The 22,753-nt window shown below is 31.3% G+C and overlaps 1 protein-coding gene across 1 annotated transcript in view; it reads left to right on the top strand.

The window, feature by feature from the left end:
- The window catches only part of LOC132923930 (irregular chiasm C-roughest protein), a 210,958-nt gene that overhangs the window by 101,809 nt on the left and 86,396 nt on the right, over window positions 1–22,753 (top strand). Inside the window, exon 4 of the mRNA XM_060987942.1 lies at window positions 14,817–15,038. Coding sequence (XP_060843925.1) covers window positions 14,817–15,038 — 222 coding nt within the window. The remainder of the gene's footprint in view (window positions 1–14,816; window positions 15,039–22,753) is intronic.

The following is a 22,753-nucleotide window of genomic DNA, read 5'->3' as shown; positions in this document are numbered from 1 at the left end:
CGTATAAAGGGACAGCAATATCGTCGACTGCCAGCGCGCGCGTTAAACGCGGCAGCGGGCGGCTCTGCGGCGCCAAGTACGGCAATAATTGACCCCTGCGGTGGTCGGCGAGCGCGCGGCGGGGGGGCTCGCGCGCACAATTGAAATATTTATGGCGCGTTTCAAAGAAGAAAAACCCGTATACACATTTATGTTTTTTTATTATTATTATTATTATTACTATTTAAACTCTGTATTAATAATGCGTGCGACGTGCCTATACATGTATAAAATGCACACACGCACACACATACGCACATGGCACATACGCCTCCACTAAAATGTTCGTTTGTGCTACTTCTATAATTCAAATTGCGCGATTCACAAAACTGGGTATGACTTGCGGACAATGTCTACACTGCGTTGCTCGGACAATTTGAATAACGTATACTAAGAAAAAATATTATTTTTTGTTCATGTCAATTAAATGTCCTCTTGATAGGTAGGTAGGTAGGTAGGTAGGTACATAAAGTTATGTAACTCCAAAACGATTCGTTCAATAAATTTAGATTTTGATACGCCAAAGTTTTTGTGCAAAATATCAACTAACTGATTTACAGAAGAAGGGGAAGGAGGTCGTTTGAAGTTGTTTATTCACAGAACACTCCTTAACTCATCTGAAGTAATACGGCCATTTTCTACATTTTTGAAAATATAGTCTTTAAATATATTTAAAAATTCCAAAACTCTGATTTTGGATAGCTGTGCCATTAGAGAGAAAAAGAGGTGAACTTGCATGTGATAAATCGATCAAAAAAAAAAAAATAAAAATAAAAATTAGTTAATATATCATTACTCGTAAAATATAAATAATATTGATGAATAATTGATGCACTTATAAAGTTATAACACAACTTTGCAAAACAAGCAAATACGGGTGTAGGAATAAGAAAATGATGGAGGCATAGTTTGCAACTATAAGTACCATTCTAGTTAATCATGTACAAATAAATATAGGTAAGTAATGATAAAATTCGAAATTATCTTAATTAATTGAATAACAATAATGACTTTAATATTTTATAAGCGTTGTCCCATCAATATAATACATATATTAATAAAAAAAACCTTCAAACGTATAAACAATATACGATGTTACAATAATGATTATACATTTTTTTTTATTTGAAAAACATTTCATTTCCGATATCGAAAGTATAGTAACATCATATCAGTTTCCGTGTTCGTGTATCATATACTTATTGTAACTATACTCGTTTCGGAAATTCTTAGGACCGTATAATAGTTATATATAACTGCAGGTATACCATGAGTTATGAATTTGTTCTGCACGCAATAATAATAAATATAACATATTATAATGTGTATCTGTGTTAACGTCGAATCGGAAAAAACATACTCATAATTTTCGTTGTTTGCATAATTTTGCATACATTATAGTACAGCGGTGTTTACGACGTCTAATGATAATAAGCTATATTTTGTCGGGTTACATATTGGTCAAAGTGTATAGTTATTTGATTTTTCTTTTTTTTTTTTTGTCAAGTCGGAACGTTATTCATTTTTATCGGTTCGAGGTGAGCCGTAACGTTATATTAGTATTTGACGCACACGCCATCATATAATATAATAATACTGTACCGTTTACTCGGCGGCGTATGCACCTGCAGTAGGTATTATCCTTTACAAATTCTGATACCAGTGAATAAAGTCGACGTCGCTTATTATTTCCCGCGGTGAAAATGATTTGAGCGAAATCCTATATTATTATTATGTGTACGTAACAATTTTAGCCCGGCCCAAAGTACGATTGTAAAACAATAAAACATGTATATTTTTTTAACCGAACATTTTTTATTTTTGTCCACTATAGCTGTTTTCGAGGTGTGCGTATGTGCGCGCGCGGCTCACTGCAGAATATACTACGACGATAAATTATAAGGGCTGTTGTTTATCTCTGTCTGGCATCGTGGTGTAACGAAATCGAGATCGCATAAATAGATCCGTCGCTAACGGTCGGAAAGTGATTTCCAAGATGGCTATCAAAAAACGCCTGTTGTTGTATTTGTTATATACATTTATAAACGAATCGCTCGGAGAACAATAATAAAATTATATTTTCTCGCAGCATTTTTTTTTTCATTACGCGTGTACATATACGTAGGTGTATGTGTAATATATATTAAATCGCACGCGGTATGTGTACAAATCGTTTTTAGATACCTACCTATAGCTATATATATATATATGTATGTAACCGACGTTCAGTAGCCATATTTAAACCGGGATAACTGTAGATGTATGTAGATTTTTACTGAATAATATATAGGTATAGTGTAAATGTTTAAAGTAAAAACACTATACGCGGAGGAGTTCCGTCGAAATATATCAGTTTCGTTCGGCTTTATAATACATAACAAGGTAAACGTAAATATAATATGAACGAGCAGGTGTTTTGGGTTTAAAATCACTTTCCGCGGACTTGTTTTCACCGTGTACGCGTTCCGAACGCTCATCGTGTACAACTATATATAGGTACGCCGTAATAATAACAAACCTTGTAGGTATACTACGCATAGTTCAGTGTTCGGATGTTTTATATATTATAATATACCTATTCGCGACTTTCCCTTATTAAATACGAACGTTTAACTTAACCAATTTATGTTGTTATATTATATAATATGTTGTGTACTTATTGTATGTATATATATATCATTTAAACACTTGTAAAAATCTATTGGCTCTTTACATAACGCAGCGGAATCTCAAGTACATTTAACGAAATCATCTACGAGAGTAGTTCAACAGGATATCAGACAGTTCTTCGACAACATAGAACATAGAATATAATTAATAAAAGTTATGAGTAGGGCCCGGATTCCAATGCAAAATGCATCATTTTTTGATTAATCCTAGACAATGCTTTCCAAGTTTATAATTTGATTCATGTAACAGAGACTTCAAAGGTGAAATTTTTATTTTGCATTTTTTTGCTTTTTTTTGCATATTTCAATATTTTTTCATTTTTAGAACATATTTTAGCTTTTTTCGGTCATTTTTTCGTTTTTAATGCATATTTGTATAATATACAAGTATAATATATAGACATATAGTATTTATACATTTTACTGCCAAAGATTAAATATACTAGCAGTGTTAAATCTCTGATACAATATTCTTTACTCTATGGATGTTTAGAATTAATAATATTTCCCCTAAAACGGCCAAAACATGCGTGTCAACATCATATCAGTCAATATTTCAAATTTTCAGTTTTTTTTTAATAAAATAATTATTATGTCATTTATAAATTACAATTTGTATAAAAAAATATATATGGCATTTTTAAGGTCATTTTTGTGGTAAATTGTATTTTTTAAGTGCATTTTTAAGGTCATTTTTGTGGTAAAATGCATTTTTTAAGGGCATTTTTGGCTATTTTTTAGAGCATATCTGTATGGTTTTAAGTGCATTTAAATCCGGGCCCTAGTTATGAGACACGTGTACAACGCGCTGTCACTTTTATATTTCTACATATTATTATTATTATTATTATATGTTTTATTATTCGCATAAATTTCGTGCAGTAAAAATTCGTTTTATTTAAGTGAATACATATTGTATATTATTCGTTTAGGAATAACTACAATCTTTGATTATATATTCAAATACCGATCGGATTTCTGTATAATAACTTGCACTCTTTGTATGGAGGAAAACAATTTGAGTTTTGATTCGTTACGAAACGAGTGGCCAGCAATAGTGAAAACCGAGATCAGAACGAAAAATAATGATAAAAATATTACGCATATAATATTCTCTTACAATATAGTCACATACACTTTATATATATAATATATATAGCTCGCCACAGTTATATATTATATAAACGTACATGACGTATTCGAAACGATAGATCTTTGAGACGAGAAGTTTTTTCGTTTCAAACGCGCGAAATTCGCCTCGGTAATAATAATATCATCTCAAACGTCACTCGAAATCCTCGAGGAATTCTCCACGTTATAATGTTATCGCGTCCACGTATTATACTATGTATGTATACATTATGTACATTGCGTATTGATATATATATATATATATATATTATTATATAGATTTTATGAAAAATAAAACCCTAATAATTGAAAAGTGTCGTTTTTTTGACATTCCCTATGTCCCTACGCGGCGATTTAGTGTTTACCGGATATATTAAAGCGTGGAAATATTTTATAATTTTGTCTATAGAACCTTACACATGCATATGATGGTTTAACATAATTTTACCCGAAGTGGTGCCGAGAAAGTATACTTAGGTATACATTTGAAAAACTTAAAACTATTTGCGTGAAAACTAGCCATACGATGATGATGTGGGTGGATATGGATGCAATAAATTGATCGAGTAAAATTAATACTTATATACAGATTTACGATATCTATAAATAATACATATATATATATACTTACGTATCGATATTAATAATAATGTTATACCTATTGTAGTTTAGTACTATATACTACATTATTTCATAGTTTACTGAAGATTTTCTAATTATAGTCACATGACGCTGACTATATTGGCTATTGCTGAATTTGGGAGTGAGCTTAAAATATAACTACATCACAGTTTGAAAATTTTAACTTGACAACTGAACTCAGCGCCGCTGGCCGGATAATGTATAATTGGCTTCCAAAATGGCTTTCTAATTAGACTGTGTGATTTTTAAAAAATTCTTTTCCCCTCCTTAAAACTAGCTGTACATAACAACATCGTCACTGCACATCCAACAGCCATGCGTTCATTATCACGTATGTGCTGCGTAGAGCCGCTACCGCGGTACACATGCGTCACGCGTACGCTGGTCAAGTAGTCGAAAAGTATATATTATTATTATAATTATAATTTTTAATAACATAATAATGAGCATAACTATAGGTAAACTATAGGTACATTACAATATTATACGCTTAATATATTATAATTTGTATTGTACCGTATATGGTAACAGTCGCATTATATACCACGATTACCACGCGGTTATACCATATTATAATAGAGCTGTAATACTTGCGCAGTTACACCCGTCACGATTACACTGCAGCCTCGTTGTGCAGGTCGTGCTCGCTGCAGCTTACAAATTATAACAATTTATAATATACACACATTTCAGTATAATAATAATTACCATACGGTGATTTTCCAAAACGCGCACAAATACTAACGACGCACAATATATTATAATATTGTAACGAATTGCCGCGGCGGCGTACTTAGCGGCGACAATAATTGATGCGGTTTTCGTCACGTCGGGCGGCTGCAGTATATATATATATATATTATACACTGTACAGTGTCGCGTACATATAAATATTATGACAGATACATGATAATATATAGTAATAGGATAGCAGGGCGAGCGTATAGTCTGTTCCCCGGCCGCAGCAATCAACTCGTATGTACGGGGTGATCATATATACGAACCGGACACGTCTAATATACACGAAAAACGTGGTCTTTATTCAGTTTAGATCGTTCAAAAACACGCGATTTTTTTCCGTCTTCCCACACGGTATATTATATTATTGTAGTTCACGTATTTATAAAAATATGTATCTTTATTTATAAAATTGTCGTCCGTGTATGGTACGCGACGATAAGACTCGATTCACCCTGTACGCAGCTACACCCGAACATAATAATAATTATTGTCTAGTCGTGACGTGCGCGAAAAATCTTCTACACCCGAAATTTTCCCAAGTATATAGAGTTTCAGCGTAGGTACCTATATACAGCTGCTGGTATACATCGATCTTTTAAAACGACCGACCGCGTCTCGTCGACTATATACCTACGTAAATATTATCACTATTCATTTACCGAGCTTTCAAACACGAAAATTGATTATTATATATATGACATTTATCCTAATGAGTTTCTATAATTTAGTCGTTTTCATTTCTTGTTATCAAATCTATCGTTTATATTATACCCGTAACTCATATACATACCTATGTGATGAGACTTTATATATTTATATAACAATATGATATTATGTTTATGTGTCTCCGATTTATTTGTTCTCGTTTTTATTTTAGGATTTCTCGTTTTGCCATATAAACAGCGCACGTTTCTATACGTCAGGGGTTTTAACCTTTTTTTTCGGTCACCGATCCCTTAGGGATATAATGATATATATATATAATATAAAAAAAACAACCCCCATCTGATCTGATAAACCCGTTTTTATTTATTTTAAATAAAACTTATTCGATTTCAGCTAAAACATAATATAATTAGATTGTAAAACAACTCGCATAGATTGTCGCAGTATGGATATATTTTATTTTCCAAAATTGAATCATAATGGGTATTTTCTAACAACTAAAAGCGTTTTAATCAAAACTTAAACTGCTATAGCAATACGTGAACGTGTATGTGTGCATAGTGCATTGCATGTAGCATAATGTGGCCATTACTAGTCTTAATAAGGAATTTAATAACTCATTTTTGATAAGGAATAACAAAAAGAGGTGTCATCGAAAGTATACTGTTATAAATACGGTTTCTTTGTGTAAAAATAAAAAAAATAATGATAAATAATAACTGACTTCGAGGCCAAGTCTACAGTGTTTTGATGATTGAACTTCCTGACCGGGGACCACAATATTTTGTGTCAGCGTATATTATATATTATATAGTTGTCGCTTCCGTTGTATGTTGTGTGATATAACTAGGGGAGGCGACATCCACGGCAATCGGAATACTGTCGATGTTGCATCCGAAACCTTACGCATATAACCGCGTCGTTTATTATAATACGAGTATACAGCATATTATTATAACTTATATTATATTATATATTATTATTATAATAGATGGTTATTATTATTATCAGTGCCGCGCGGCAAGAGCCGGAAAAGTAACGACGTCGGAGGATCCACGGTCGTTGCTGCGAACAGTGCTTTATATATGTGTGTGTGTGTGTACACACGCAGGAATTGGATTATTCGAAAGAAAAAAAATGACGTAATCTTGGGCTGCGTGATACGCTCTCAAATCGAACCGTCAGCGGGGGGTATAAAAAAACATATTTCAATCGCTCTGTTTTGTAATAACGTTATATTTTTATATTACTCGTCGAAAATGAGATTATCCATCCACGAACGACGGCGAAGTGAAGGCTGTGTGTATATAGTGCTATGTCCATATTATTTTTATTATTTACCTATTATATGCATAGGTAGTTCCCGTTGGGATAAAAATAAAAAAATATAATATAATAAATAAACAATAACAGTATTAATATAGGTAGGTACGCGTATATTGTGTACGTATAGACGATATGCGTACATATATTATTATATAGATAGATCTAATTACGGATGGACCATTTAATTCTATACGATTCTGCGGACAACTAACGGTTATAACATGTTTTCCAGTGCTCGCTAATACACAGCGTCACATAATATATACATTATAATTTATAATTCAGCGTAATAATAGTATTTGCCGGTTATCATACATCAACTGTAAAAATAGGGCAATACAGTACTGCAGTGGTAAATTACAAAATATTAATAATCGTATTAAGCCGAAATAAAATATGTCAAAGGTATTCCACATGCCCAATCTGAAATCTCCTTCGGCCGCACGGCAGACATCAATAATCGATTGTCGAATTATTCATCTCCACGCATGTTTTTCTGCACATTAACTGCACATCTCTATTGACGGTATGCGACAGTAGATTTTTTTAACTCTTCCATGTCTCGAGGGGGAAACGGAGAAAAATATTCGTAAACTTTGTCCTTCTCTCGACCATATTGTATATTAATATGTATATTATATTCGATTAGTGATCGTAATATTAGTGTACATACTATATGATCCTATAGTATCTCTATAGACTCTATTCGTAAGGTATTTTAGAATGAAATATAATAATCATGATAAATGCAACAAATCGTTTTTTAAATGCATTTCGATTATAGTTATTTATATGGCGGATTAAAGTTGAGAAAAATACTTATTTTATTTGTCGAATAATGTTGTATTACCCGCTGAACTGTGAAAATAATGCATTTTGTAATTGTTTTTTTTTTTTGGCTGTATACTTATTTATTCGTTAAAAATGTGTTGTGCATTACTTTTACATTACTATATACTATTTACATACGTCAGATCTTTGTGATATTGCACCCTAACTGTTGGTACATAATACAATAAGTATTATGCGGGTAATATATATATATATATATGTCTTAAACGCGTATTGTAAAAAATGTCTAAATTAAAACATACGCGCTTTAATATGATTGTTCTCGTTCCCTTCCACGTATTACCGTACAGTGAGTAAATGGTAAAAAATACGTTTTATAAATAATTTTAAACAAATTATATCGGTAGGCTGTGAATATAATACGATATTATATATATATATATATTTGTTGAGTGTCCGAACGGTTTTATGCAAAGTACGTATTATAGTTAACAGATATTTTATAACCGATTTTCCATACTAATAATACAATAAATAATAATATATTATTCATACGCGATTTATTCCCTGATGGATGGAACCAAGAGGCACCGCGCGTGTTTCATGGATTTTTCAGTCGAACACGAGTTTTATTATTTTTATCGCGCAATGAACATTTTAAAATACCTCGCCATGCTATGCATTTTTATTTACTAATTATATATATATATATAGGTAAGGCTAACGGTAGATGATAATGGGATAGCGCTAAGAACAAATAAGCATGTCCTGGTTATAAAATATTATGTATATATAAGGCCGTAGAAAGCTGGCAGAGACGACATCAAGTGGTGTTGGTGAAGACACCCGCTCCGGGAAATTGTTTGCAGTCCTCGCCCAGTAAGGAATATGAATAATAAAATTTTTTTACTACATAAAATTATACATAAAATATGTAAGTACACTGTTATTTCTATACCATTAATAATAAAATTGCTCGTTACCCACCTCTTTGCTTATCAGTGTATTTAATTATTTTTTTTTTTTTTATATTTGGGTCGTTTGGTATTACATGGATTATTCATAAGTACTATGTAGTTATGAGTAGTAGGTAGAATTGCAATGTGTTCACATTTGATAATAATATCATTGTCATAAATCGAGTTAACTTATATGTTTTGGACATTTTGATATATATATATATATAATATTTTGTTTAATGCGCAAAGTTCACAAGTTGTAAATTGTATGTAATCACATTTTATTTCCATACAATTTTTCAATTGTTATTATAGCCTTTAGAAATGTATTGATTTTTAAGCAATGTAGATTTCAAATGAATCAGGATTTGAATTAATTCTTTATCTGAGAAAAAATGGGAGTAATCGTGCTCGACAAACCACTCAGTTTATATAGTACTTAGGTATATCATCCGATTTATACAGAATAATAACATAAGATTTATACCTTTGTACTGAGTATAATATACGCCGAGAGCGGTCATCAGTTATATTTCATACTAAAAACACCAGAGTTCCGGTCGAGAGTTTGAATGGTAAGCCCGACAAAACGGTAGCGTTTTACACATACATACATACATTATATGCGAGTAGCTGATATAGGTACTCGGTACATGTAGGTACAGATAGATCCGTTTAAGTATCACTCGGCCAACGTCGGCGGTTACCCGCGTGATTGATGGCGCTTTAAATATAATAATATATTATGTACCTATAATATATATCCACTGTTGCGGATATAGAAAGCGCGCGCGCACGCGTGTGTTTGTTATTATATATTATATATTATACCATGATCATAACAATCGACTGCGTTTTAATCTCTACCTATACGTAGTACGTATACTCGTATAATATATATAATATTGTATAGTACGGAAATAATACGATGTGTGGAAAGGTAGCTTAGCGGTAAACGGAGGATAATAATAATAATAATAATAATAATATTTTGTTTACCGAAAACGCGAACTAACTATATAGCGTGCCTGCCTTCGTACACTATAATATATTACTTACAATAATATCGTCGTTTATACATATTACACTCGATAGGATCTAACATCCTATATCAGCACTATGCGCGGCGGTATATTATAACGTACGGAAGGCATTAGGCACGCCGAGTGGATATTAAATAGTTTAAAAATATATACGCATACCACATATTATTATACTATACGTACCGCGGTTAGTTGCGATATGATGTATCGCGCGTATAATTATAAGTCGTTTTGTGTGCGCTTTTCCGTTTTAGTGCGTTTAAATAATAATAACGCGTCCAGTATATAATAATATGTAATATAACATGCGTAGCACGGCAGTGCCGGAATAGCTTAACCCACGAACGATTTCGTATTTTGTTCAGAACATTTTAGACAAACGCCCGGTGTAAAATATTCTTAATCCCCGAATCGGTCCAATCCTCGGAAGAAGAAAAATTGTCTGTAGTACCTCCGATAGTCTTGTGGTGGGTCCGCGGTACGACCCTGTGACTTTTTAAGACAGACCGGTTTTTATTTCGACAAGCGAATTCAATAAACATTTTTGACAGTCGTGGAAATGGCCGGACCCATCGACTTTATACCAAGTAAATATACCAATCGCTAAATGTATCACTTACTGAACAAACAAATGTGCATTAACCGCGGTGTTTCCTAGTCACGATATTCACTATAGTCATTAAAGTAAATTCATTAATTCACGTCTGTTTGACGGCGATAACATATATTATATATTTACGTACGTAAGTAATAGTACTACTAATGTACCTACTATAGTTACGTCCCAATAATAATAATAATAATAACGCGATAAGAACAGTAATAATATTAATAATAATACAACAGAATAAAACGACCCTTCGCGAAATGGTTGGTACCCTCAGGTATTATATATATAAACATAATATTATATATATATATATATATATATATATGTATAATTTACAACACGAAGACGGAATAGAGGTGCACCGCAAAAACATTGTAAAACGCGCGATTTCGGATGTGACGCACACTGCACCATAATATTATACCTAGCACACTATTATATTATTATATTCGTGTATCCGCCGCGGGAAATCGTCTCGGGACTTCCTAGCACACCACTATATAATATGGATAATGTTATAATCCCTTCGCCCCTAGGACCACCCCCTTCCGCGTCGTCCTATTCGGTCATCGTCGGGTGGACTCGTCGGTGGACTGTACAGCGCACACACACACACACACACACACTCACATATATATAATATTAACATACGTAACATTATGTGTATGCAAAAGTACGTATGTTTATCGTGTAATTTACCCGCTGGTCATCGTTATATACATCCCTGACCTGCGCTCGATTCCACTCGGTGACCAGTTCAATGTACATATGACCTACATACATACATATATATACAAATCGTATACACATGCTTAAACACACATATGCGTACAATGACCGAGCCACACAATGTATACGACACTATATAGACTTAGCCGAGTCGGCTTTAACGTCCAAGTCGTGGCTAAAACAGCGGACCGTTCTCTATATACGAAATCCGCAAGAGGTTTGTGTTTACATCTGCAGTTTGTGTATTCGAATAATGATTTTGAAATTTGCAGATATTACGACTGCAACGACCAAAATAATTAATAAATACGCTTGATATAATCGCTCTATACGATCCTTGTCGATGACAAAATAATCGCCGTAAGCGTTTTGATAAAAAAAAAAAAGTCAGCCATTTTCCGATTTTCAATAAACGTTACATTTCGGGCACAGGTAGTTGCGGATATGTAAATAAGCAATATATATATATATATATATATATATTTATATATACGTATTTAACTAACCTTCGGCAGGAATGCGTGGGCGAAGGAGTAATACACGCCCACACCGTCGTGTATATAATAATGTGCGCTCTATTCCCGTAACGTTTTTCCGCCGGTGTACATATGCTTAATTGTAAGCATATAATATATTATAAATCATACATGGTATATTATATAGTCGAGAGTCATTCGATATAAATTAAATCGTTTTTGCTTATATAAAGTAAAATATTAAAATAATATAATAACAGTTTGGTACGATTTCGTATTGTTTGAAAAGCTAAATTTTCTGTCTTGGCGTTATTGTTTGCGCGCGTAAGCATTATTATAATATATACGTGTGATGTGTGAAGTGTGCATGCGTTTAATCGTTGTATTCGATTTTACCATTTATCGAGAAGTGTGTGTGTGTACATATTGTTTTTTTTATCCATAAAAATAATAGTTTCGTCATAAACAATCAATTTGTATAATTTTATTTAAATTAAAATTCAGAAGTTTCTAGATAAATTACCTATCACCTATGTATTATTCAACTATCTATCAGAATATCTATTAAGTATCGTATAATGTAAATAACATCCAATTTATAGGGTTTTGTCCCCTACTCTAAACAAAAATATTGTTAATGCGTGACTACGTATACGTAATACGACTATAAAATTTTCGTGAATCATGTAAGATAGATTATTGCAGCAGCATACTTGTGTATATTATATATTTATATACAGATAGGGTATTGAATTTTCAGATGGACTTCATAGAATATTTTAACATTATATAAAATCGCAAAGATTAATGTTTATTTCATTAGAATATGAGCTACTATTTCCTGTTGCTTTTTTTTCAGTCTAGGAAGATGGAAACTCCGGAAGTTATATTCCACTGCTTTATACGAAAGTCGATCCGGCAAGGCTAATTAAAAACCGTATATTATAGATTAGAGGGGCTTCGGGTTAGATGTTAAAGACAACCTATATACACAGGATCTCGGGATGATAGTCGGTATACTATATATATTATACATATTCTAGTGTGTGTGTGTGTGTGTGTGTGTGTGTAAATATATATTTTGACTATACATGATGATATTGTGATGCAGGAAGTGAAAACGGAAAATCGACTCTCATCCGTCTGTCGATGGGCCGCGTGTTAAATTTAGAACCGTTAACCAGACTCGCGTGCAACGCGTTACCGAAATCTAAAAACGTATGCCTTCGGGGGTGTTTGACGTATTGGAATAAACGTCCCGAGATGAAAACTTCAACACCCACCTGTGTATAATGTTTGTATATTTTCTATTGGGGTTGCGACCGCAGTCATATACGCGCCGTGTGTATATAAACACGTCACTGCAGCAGACGTCGCACGTCAACGTCACTAACCACAGCCCTTATAATAATATAATATTACGAGTAGTTTATGCTGTACAGGGTGATTTCAATTTTTATTGTTATTCAGTTGTTTAGGACTTTTTAAGGGCGTTATTATTATAGTGCATTAATAATATCAAACAATTTGCTTTTTTCCGAATGTCAATTAAACTTTACTGTTAAAAAATATACGAAAATGTAATATTTTTTATCGTTTAATTAAATCCGGAAAAGTGTATATCATATCGCGTCAGTTTCCAGTAAAAAACATAAAACTCTCCCTTATCCCATTATAATAAATGTCATTATAAATTATATAGCTGGTACTCGTGTATATCGTTATACAGATAGATAGATGATGTTTCATAGCGAATCCGATCACAATAATCGTGTAATTATTATAATAATATTATTTAGGTACTCGATATCTGATATTATCGTAATGAATCGAATTCACGTTGTAAAATCCTATATGATGAGTAGGAGAACGAACTCCTTTCGGTCAATAAATCTATATAATAATATACTGTCGGATTATGTGGACGATGTGGTAAGATAATATTATAACGCATGTATGCTGCTGTGTACGTTATGAAACGATATTACCGTAGTAGGTATATAACAATAATATTACTCTTACGATTTTTACGATATTACTCTTTGTTGTACAGTGCGATCACCGCTTATGATAATAAATCACGGGTACTAGCCGGTGATGGTGTGTAATCTAATCCCATGCAAAGTCCTCTGGCAGCACGTCATCTACCGTGTAAATTGCACGCGCATATATTTAGTTGCGAGCAAATTAAACACCGTGTTGTTATACATACTATAATATGTATTTTATATGGTATATTATGGTGTACTGTGTGTAAATATTATAATTACAGAGTTTGGTGGTTACTGGTTAATTAATTTATTTTTATTAAAAAAATTTAATATTTTTCGCATAATTATTAATTATGATTTAAAACTGTAGGTAATTAATAATATTGTATTATTATATTGTATTCGATTAATTTTACAAATCGGAAACCTGCTGCAGCCGGAAATAATAGTTTGGATACAACGATAATGTTATTATAACATACACACGTTTCTTGCAGCTTATTAGTTTATTATAATATGTATATATAAATGTGTGTGTATTATGCACACGGGGAACAACTTACATAAAAAGTAAAATTTGTGTGTGCGTGTTTAAAGTTCGTGTTAAGGAATGAAAAAAAACAGTTTTTTATTTTGTGTATACACGCCGTTATTCAACAATATAACAACAACAACAACAACAACAACAACAATAATAAAATAATGTTTATAATCGTAGTTCGATATAATATACATGTAAACTCGTCACCAGATACAGCAACTTTTCAATAATTTATTCAGCTCTTGTTACCGCCGTGTTATATAAACTGCTGTTGCAACAATCAGCCGACTATTATTATAATTATTTAACGTATTCTAATCGTTTTCTATATTTAATTTAGGCCCATCCCTGCGCGATATCCATCGTCCTGATTGAAATGATTTGCTATGTATAACTATTTTAATTCATTGGTATACAGCTTGTTTACTAAATTAAAAATTGTTTTCTCTTTTGCGATATAGATCACTTGGACCGACGGCTCCGGTAATCCGATCGAAGACGGCGTTGAATCGTCTAGCCATCCCATGGCAGCCGATAGCAAACGGTTCACCACCAAATCCATTCTGAAAATGATACCGAAAATGGAACACCACAACACGTCGATATGGTGTCAGGCGCACAACTCGGCTGTTGACAAAAAGTTACAGACGAAAATCCATTTGTACGTCAAATTCGCTCCGAAGGTGAGTACTCGGTTAAACCGCACGTATATAATTTATTTTAATATAGCGTGATTTGCCATTCGCCAAACTGTATTCTAACCACCGACATAATAATATTATAAATAGTGCATACGTTCTCTATAATGGGTTTTAATTTTTAAATTATATTATGAAATTAATAGTTTATTTCAACACCACATATTTTCAATTACTTAAGAAATTGTTTATGATTACATTGCGTATAAAGTAAAATGTCCTTAATGCACGGCGCAAACTGTTATTCATCGAACAAATTCGACCCTTTTTTATCGAAACCGAAATAATTGGTCAAGTATATATATATAGTTTTAAAGTTATTTTACTTTATACGCGTACAATAAGGATTTAAGCTTGCTATGGACATTTGAATATATTATATGAATTAGCGTATATATGGTTTGAACCATCATAATGGGATTATACATAAGACTATAATAATTGAATCGGTAATATTTATTTAAATACTAATATAACCCGAATAGTTCTTACAAAATATGAAATCTATTTTATATTTTATGTACATAACCGAATATTTGGAACCCAAAATATCTACAGTATTAAATTATATTCAACCATTCGCATATTATTGGTATTCACAAAGTGGGATTATAACTTATGAACTACTCGTTGAATTTTCTATTTCGATAAGTTCAAATTTTCAGAAAATTCTAAATAAATATTAAAAACATTTTGGCAAGTCACTAGAAATGATTTCCAAAAATCCCAATTTCAAAAATTCACTATTACATGTGATACAGTTTGTAGTGATGTAGTTGGGGTGGGAGTGCTGTGCATGCTCGGTGAATCTCTTTTGACGTGGGCAAGGTTAAGACCAAACGTAAATCACTACAGTAATATAACTATGGTATAGCGTTGGTATACTCGGGCAATATAAACGGATGTTTTTTATTTTGGCAACCATTCTCTAAATTATAATATAATATTATCACATAGATATTAGATTTTTAAGAAACGTATTTTGAGACGACGATACATTTCAGGAGTGCCACGCGCGTAACTTGATAGCATATAATATTATATATTTTACCAATGATATATTTTCTATTATGCGAGTAAACGTAGTGTACTTTTATTATAATCTCAAGAGCTTCACGGAAAACGATGTTTTCTCAAAAAATACTATTCGGCGGCGCCGGGACCGTCTATTGCATATGCGCCCATTTATTTATTTAATATATATATATAATAGGAGAGCGCTGCAGAACAATACGGATAAAGCGTACATAAAACATCTATACGAGTAGGTTTATTATATCATATTACGAAATATAATTCATAAATAGAGATACGTGTATACCGTTCGGGGGTGTTAAAGCGCAGCTCTAAATAATTTTCCCCGAAACGGCGCTAACTAATAAAGTTTATTATTTTTCTACGCACTCATTCACGCCACACTCGCCGCCCACCTCCCGTCCGAACCATAGAAAGTATCGCCGTCAACACTACCAGCACCAGCAATATACTATAGCAGTACTTACGTTTTTATCATATACTATATATATAACTACAATCTATAAATAACGTTGCACTTCTATATAAAAATAATAATATGTTTATTAGAAAAATATTGTAACATACACAGGGTGATTCTTTTACATCAAAAACCAGACAATATCTCTGGAAATATAATAATATACGTCATATTATAAGGAATTTTTTTTTTAATTGAAAAGTTAGACAGCAAATACCATTTTATTGTCATTTCATTTCCTTTGAATTAAAGAAAAAAATGTTTGATTTCATTTTCTGATATACTGTCTGGTTCACGATAAAATAATCGCCATAGTCGTATATATTTATGTTACGCACACTTCTTACACTCGATAAATACGGTTCTCAGCTTGCTATCATATCATCCAGTAATTTAAATAAAAAATATATTAACATGAGTAAAAACTTATTTTTGGAAAATTAGGCATTTTTAAAAATTTAGTTTTTTTAAAATTAAAGACCTACACAAATGCAATAATTTAAGCATCATTATGTATATTATCGTTGAAGCAACCGTAAAATTTATAGTGTATATTTAATGTATTGTAACATTACTCGAACAGTTTTTATTAATTTAGGTATATTATCATTTTAAGTTTAGACTAGAATAGAATGGTGGATCACTGATCCCAACCTTGACTAATTCATTTATCATAAATTCCCCTCTGATCTGAACTCAATCTATATTTCAATTATTACTAGCACAATGCACAAAGACTATATATTCAACATTTATATCTACATCAATATATTATATATTGTAGATAATGTATAATCAGCTTCGGATTATGAAATTAGAATTATTTCAAAATGCGTAGGTCAATATTTACCGACAGATGTATATGAGTGAAAAATGTATACGAGAAATAATGTAAAATTTATTATTTTTTTTTTAAACAATAAGTGCTTTCATCACTGTGGTGCAGAATCAATCCTGTATATTAATGCGTGTGTGATATTTCAGATCGCCGCCCCCTCCCTCTCACGTGTATACAATCATAATTTTATCAAATAATATTCCATCCGTCAACTTTCGTTCGAAAGTCAAGTAAAACGATCGAGCAGTAACCTATGTATTAGCGTATATACCTATCGTATGGTTTTTAACTAATATACAAGTACCTAGTCATTATAACATGTACAACACTATAGGTCATTGTACACATGTAACTGTTAGTTATATTATACTCAAACAAGTATACTACTGCGTTTCAAAGGAACTGATAAAAATCGTCGTTTTTGAAATTAATTAAAAATATATTTTTTTTACAACGCTCTTACTACTGTACTACTATACGGGAGGCGAAACGAATGCAGATTGTCGTATATATAGTATATACCTACCTATGCGTATTGTGAGTAGTGGTACGGTTTTTATCAGAGATTTAATTAATTTACGATTCATATATAATGCGGTGTTTTTTCAAATATATATATACATTTATCTAAAAAAAATTCAAAATACAAATACAAATGCAAATTATATTTGTACAAGTTTCTGTCGAGAGATCTGAAACTAATTAAAACACTTAATACCGTACGGCCGTTTATGAATTATACGAAGAAATTAAACTTTCTTGAGAATACATTTAAATTTTAACTGTTTAATATTATAATGTATACGTACACATTATGCAAACACGCACAATTCACATACATATACACTATACAGTATACAGAGTGAGCTATTTTATTGTGAACCAGTCAAATCGTCAAATATTCCAAAACAAATATTGTTGGCTTATGTAAAAAGGCCGTTTTTCGCTCGTGATAAAACGCCAGCATTGATCTATAACGAAATATTGCAGTGTTCACACGTCTTTCCGCGTATAATTACAATATAATAACCGTCTTTATTTATGATTTTCATAGAAAAAAATCATTACGTGTAATAATATATAGTGTAGTGTGCGTGTGGTTAAAGTACGCGACAAAACCGCCACGGTGTTTGTACGCATTAAATTTCGGCTTAACGCTTTTTTTTTTTAATATTAATCTATCGGATACTTACCTATATTATATGTGTGCAAACAATTTTTCGATCGTACGGTTCGATAGCGTAACGTGTGCTGCAATCAATCAGATATTCTGTTCGATTAAAAACGCGTATCGCATGCACCGTAGCGTGGTTATTATTTCAGTCGAAGATAATTAAATAATGTTATGTAGATCGAAATAAAGCGACGTAATCTTACGGATTCGGGATTTCTAAGTAGATATAGGTACATATATATTAAAATAATGTGTGTGTGTGTGTGTGTGTGTTACTTTTCTTAGCCGAGTACTGCAGTAATCTCGACAGGATTTAAAAACAAAAATTGTGATTATTATAGGTATATTAAGATTAATATAACTACCGCTTATCGGATCGTATCGACGACGACGTAGGTATTTCAATATTATATATTCGATTAAAGAATTTCGAAATGAAATCGTCCCCGAAATTAAGTAAAAAGATAATTCGCGTAATAGCAGCCGGCAGTGCTCGAGATTCGCGCGAGTTGCTGCGGCAACAACTTACTGATATAATATTATATCATTATCATCGATCCGAAAAGTCACGTGTCGATAAAGTTTTCATACTGACACGACTTTGTTCATTAAAAATAGATACCCTAACCTTCCTACTACAATATTTATAGATGATAGGTCGCTTTTATTATTGCTTAACACCTATTTAATCTGTAAATTTGTATATTCATCAAAAATTGATTATCAAAGTATTATTTGTTCCTCACTAACTTTCATATTTTTTCAAGATATATCTGTTAAATTTTAAATTTTAAATGATAACATAAAGGTGTACGTAAAAATATGAATGTAAACTTGACATTTCAGTAAGTACCAAACCATTTTCTCGCGTATTTTTCTTTCATTTTTAGATTCAAAACAATATCGCACAAATAATAACAATAATAAAATGTTAATTAATTATGTCACAATGGTTTATTCAATTCAAAATTAAAGTAACCTTTCACCTTCAGTTGATTATATATTAAATACAATATAACATTTTATCTTAAAAGTCACTACTCTGTTTTTGATACCCACAAATAACTTCTTTAACAACTTAATAAATTATTCGTCTTGCAGAATTTCAAATAATTTTGACTCCTCTCTTCGAAAACTCACTGTGTTAATTGACTTAAAAACTAAAATAATTTTATTTGCACAGTGACAAATATACAATTTTCGATTATATTTTCAAGACAGTTAATTAGAATTAAATTTGTGTACTTTACGTAACTACTCTATTATCAAAAAAATATTTTCAGAGTGTTTATAAACATAATTTATCAAAAAATTTAAAACAATCCACACTCGTGCATATAGTATACTGTGTAACATGAAAAAACTAAATTTTTTGCGATACCTGAAACATTTTTAATTAATAAAAATAATTATATTTTTATGTCTAAAAACTAGTTTTCAATAAAATTACATAGACGATAATATATATGAGTTTGTGACCTCCAAGGTAGTCACTGCCACCAGGTATAATTATACCACTGGATTATAATATAATTAGTCGTTAAAAGCTTAATAAATTATTCTTAATTCTAAAGGTACTTAAATATTAATCAATTACTTTATAAACTCTATAATTTAGACAATAATACAGTGTGATCACGATGAGTGGAAACACTCAATAACTATTGAGTTATTAGTTAGCCAAAAATACAGATTTGAAATATATGAAGCCTGCACATAGTTATTGAGTGTTTCCACTCATCGTGATCACACTGTATATTATTTATACTTGATATTTTGATAAGTTTTAAAATACCTATGTAAAGACATTAAGTATCAATAAAAATCATCATTTTAACCTTTCCAATGATGTTTTGCAGCTTAAACCATTTGTCTTCAGCTATTGTTAGTCGGAAGGAAAACTCGTGATGTGAATAAAAACGATTTCGAAATACAAAAAGTATTTCATATAATTATTTGATTTTTTTTGTTTAGTTATATATATTTTTTTAGATTGATTGGTATTATAGGTAAGTACATTTGGTACGACAACAATTATTTGAGCATTACCATTTTTAAACCCGATTGTTACGTTTTTTGAAATAATAAGTGCGCAGTTTTATTTTACACAATGGTATAAAGTTTAATGTTTACATTATATAATATAATACAATATACGACAAGCACATATAGCTATAACTCAATTTATAAAGTCTCGCGGTTTTTAGAAAATTGAAAAAAAAAACCTCATGAACACGGCTAATAAATGTATACTACTACAGACATATTAATTAAATGTAAAATTGTCAGATCTCCATCGCGATACGCTTATATTTATATGTTTATACACTTGAGAACAATAACATTTCGACACGTTGCTGTTGCATCTGTTTTTATATAGACATTCACCACGCGTTCGACTGAAATAATAACTTGGGCCCAAGTGACCGATGTAATTTAGACGGGTAAAAAAAAAAAAGATGTTGTTCTCGAGTTTCTTATCATTTTCATACGAATAACTCGTTTTGGATTTTTTTCACGTCGATGAGTATCAGTGTACCACAGTTGTAGTCTGCTGCTGCAGCCTGTCAAAGACGCGTTGGCTAATTATATTTTCCCAAAACTAGCTTTATAATTTATTATATTATCATTGCCGTTCGCCCGGCACTCGAGCATTTAAAATATAATATAATTTAATATTAGATAATATAATAGTATAAGCTTCTATATTAATAACAACTGATTCACACAATATATTAAACGCGTTTATAATATTATTCATAAAATATATTATAGAAACCGCGTTTGTAGTGCATATTATCGGGTTTTCATTTTTTAACACGATAATAGGATTATAATAGTATATAAAAGTGATGTTCTGTGCGTGACTAATAACCTGGAACATGCCGCTGTGGCACTTCGTCGTGTAAGATGACAGATCGACGATAATTCGACGTGAAAGCCCTATAAATATATATTATATAGATATAGGCATATTATATATATAGATGTATGATGCGTTTGCTACTGGCTGCTGTTATATTCGATTAAATTTCACAAACGTTTTGACGTTTCAATCTTCGTGGCAGGCTTTCGACTCATAATTATATGATGATAATATGTTACGCACAATATTGTGGTATTGACAAAAATTTGCGATGATTGTCGAGCAGTATTATATTGTAGGCGTATACGTTACGTTAATATGTAACGAGCGATGTATACATGATAAAAAAAAAAAAAAAATAAAAAAAAAACACTGGTACCTACAGGTACTGTAAACGAATATTGTAAGTCTTATATGTCGAATACCTATCTAAACGATAATGTTTAATATATATTTATATACATTTTTTCAGGACTACTTAAATTCGTTTACTGATTTTAGTTTTGTCAATGTATATTTAAAAATAATAAAATAATACAACAATTTTATGATTTTAAATTTTTCCAATTTTATTATATTGTTAAATTATTTTAAATACATAGATAGATTTGATATAAAAATGTATAAATAACTAAATATTATTATAAATTATTATTTATGTACAATAATTTTATATTGTTTTACGTTTTGAAAAACAGCTTATTATTGCCTATAGCTATGAATCATATTTTAATATTGACCTGTTGGCTATTATTGAATTTTAACTTTTAATAAATTATTATTATTATTATTAATATTATTTTTTTAAATTAAAATAAAATCGATTTGTATGCAAAAAATATAACTTTGATATAAATTAAAGATTTTAATTTTTTTTTAATTTTAATGCATATTATTTAGATTATCATTAATAAATATTTTTGATCTTAACATTAGGGATTTTTGAATTTTTAAAAGATTTTTAGGGACGATTAAAACTGATTTCTAATCGATCTCAAGTCCTGTATTTATTATGAATTAAAGGAGTAAGTTTGTTAAATGGAATTGTATAACTTCGTAATAATTAACGTAATGCACAACGGGAAATACATTAATTAATGATTCCCGATTCGTTATCATTACTGCGTTGGTGCCGCAGTACGACCGCGACTACGAATTCGCGAACGGGTCAACTCGTTTTATATCAAAACATTTACATATTATATTTGAGGTGCTCGAATTGATAAATTATTACTAGACAATGACGGGATGCTGCGCGCGATTTAGATTCGACTTCTTATTCTCGGTTAACGATTATTTCTCTCTCTTACCTTAAACCGTGTACCGC

The sequence above is a fragment of the Rhopalosiphum padi genome, chromosome 3, assembly GCF_020882245.1.
Source record: "Rhopalosiphum padi isolate XX-2018 chromosome 3, ASM2088224v1, whole genome shotgun sequence".
Taxonomy (NCBI): domain Eukaryota; kingdom Metazoa; phylum Arthropoda; class Insecta; order Hemiptera; family Aphididae; genus Rhopalosiphum; species Rhopalosiphum padi.
The sequence above is the reverse complement of the archived record's forward strand: the minus strand, read 5'-3'. Positions and strand labels throughout refer to the sequence as shown.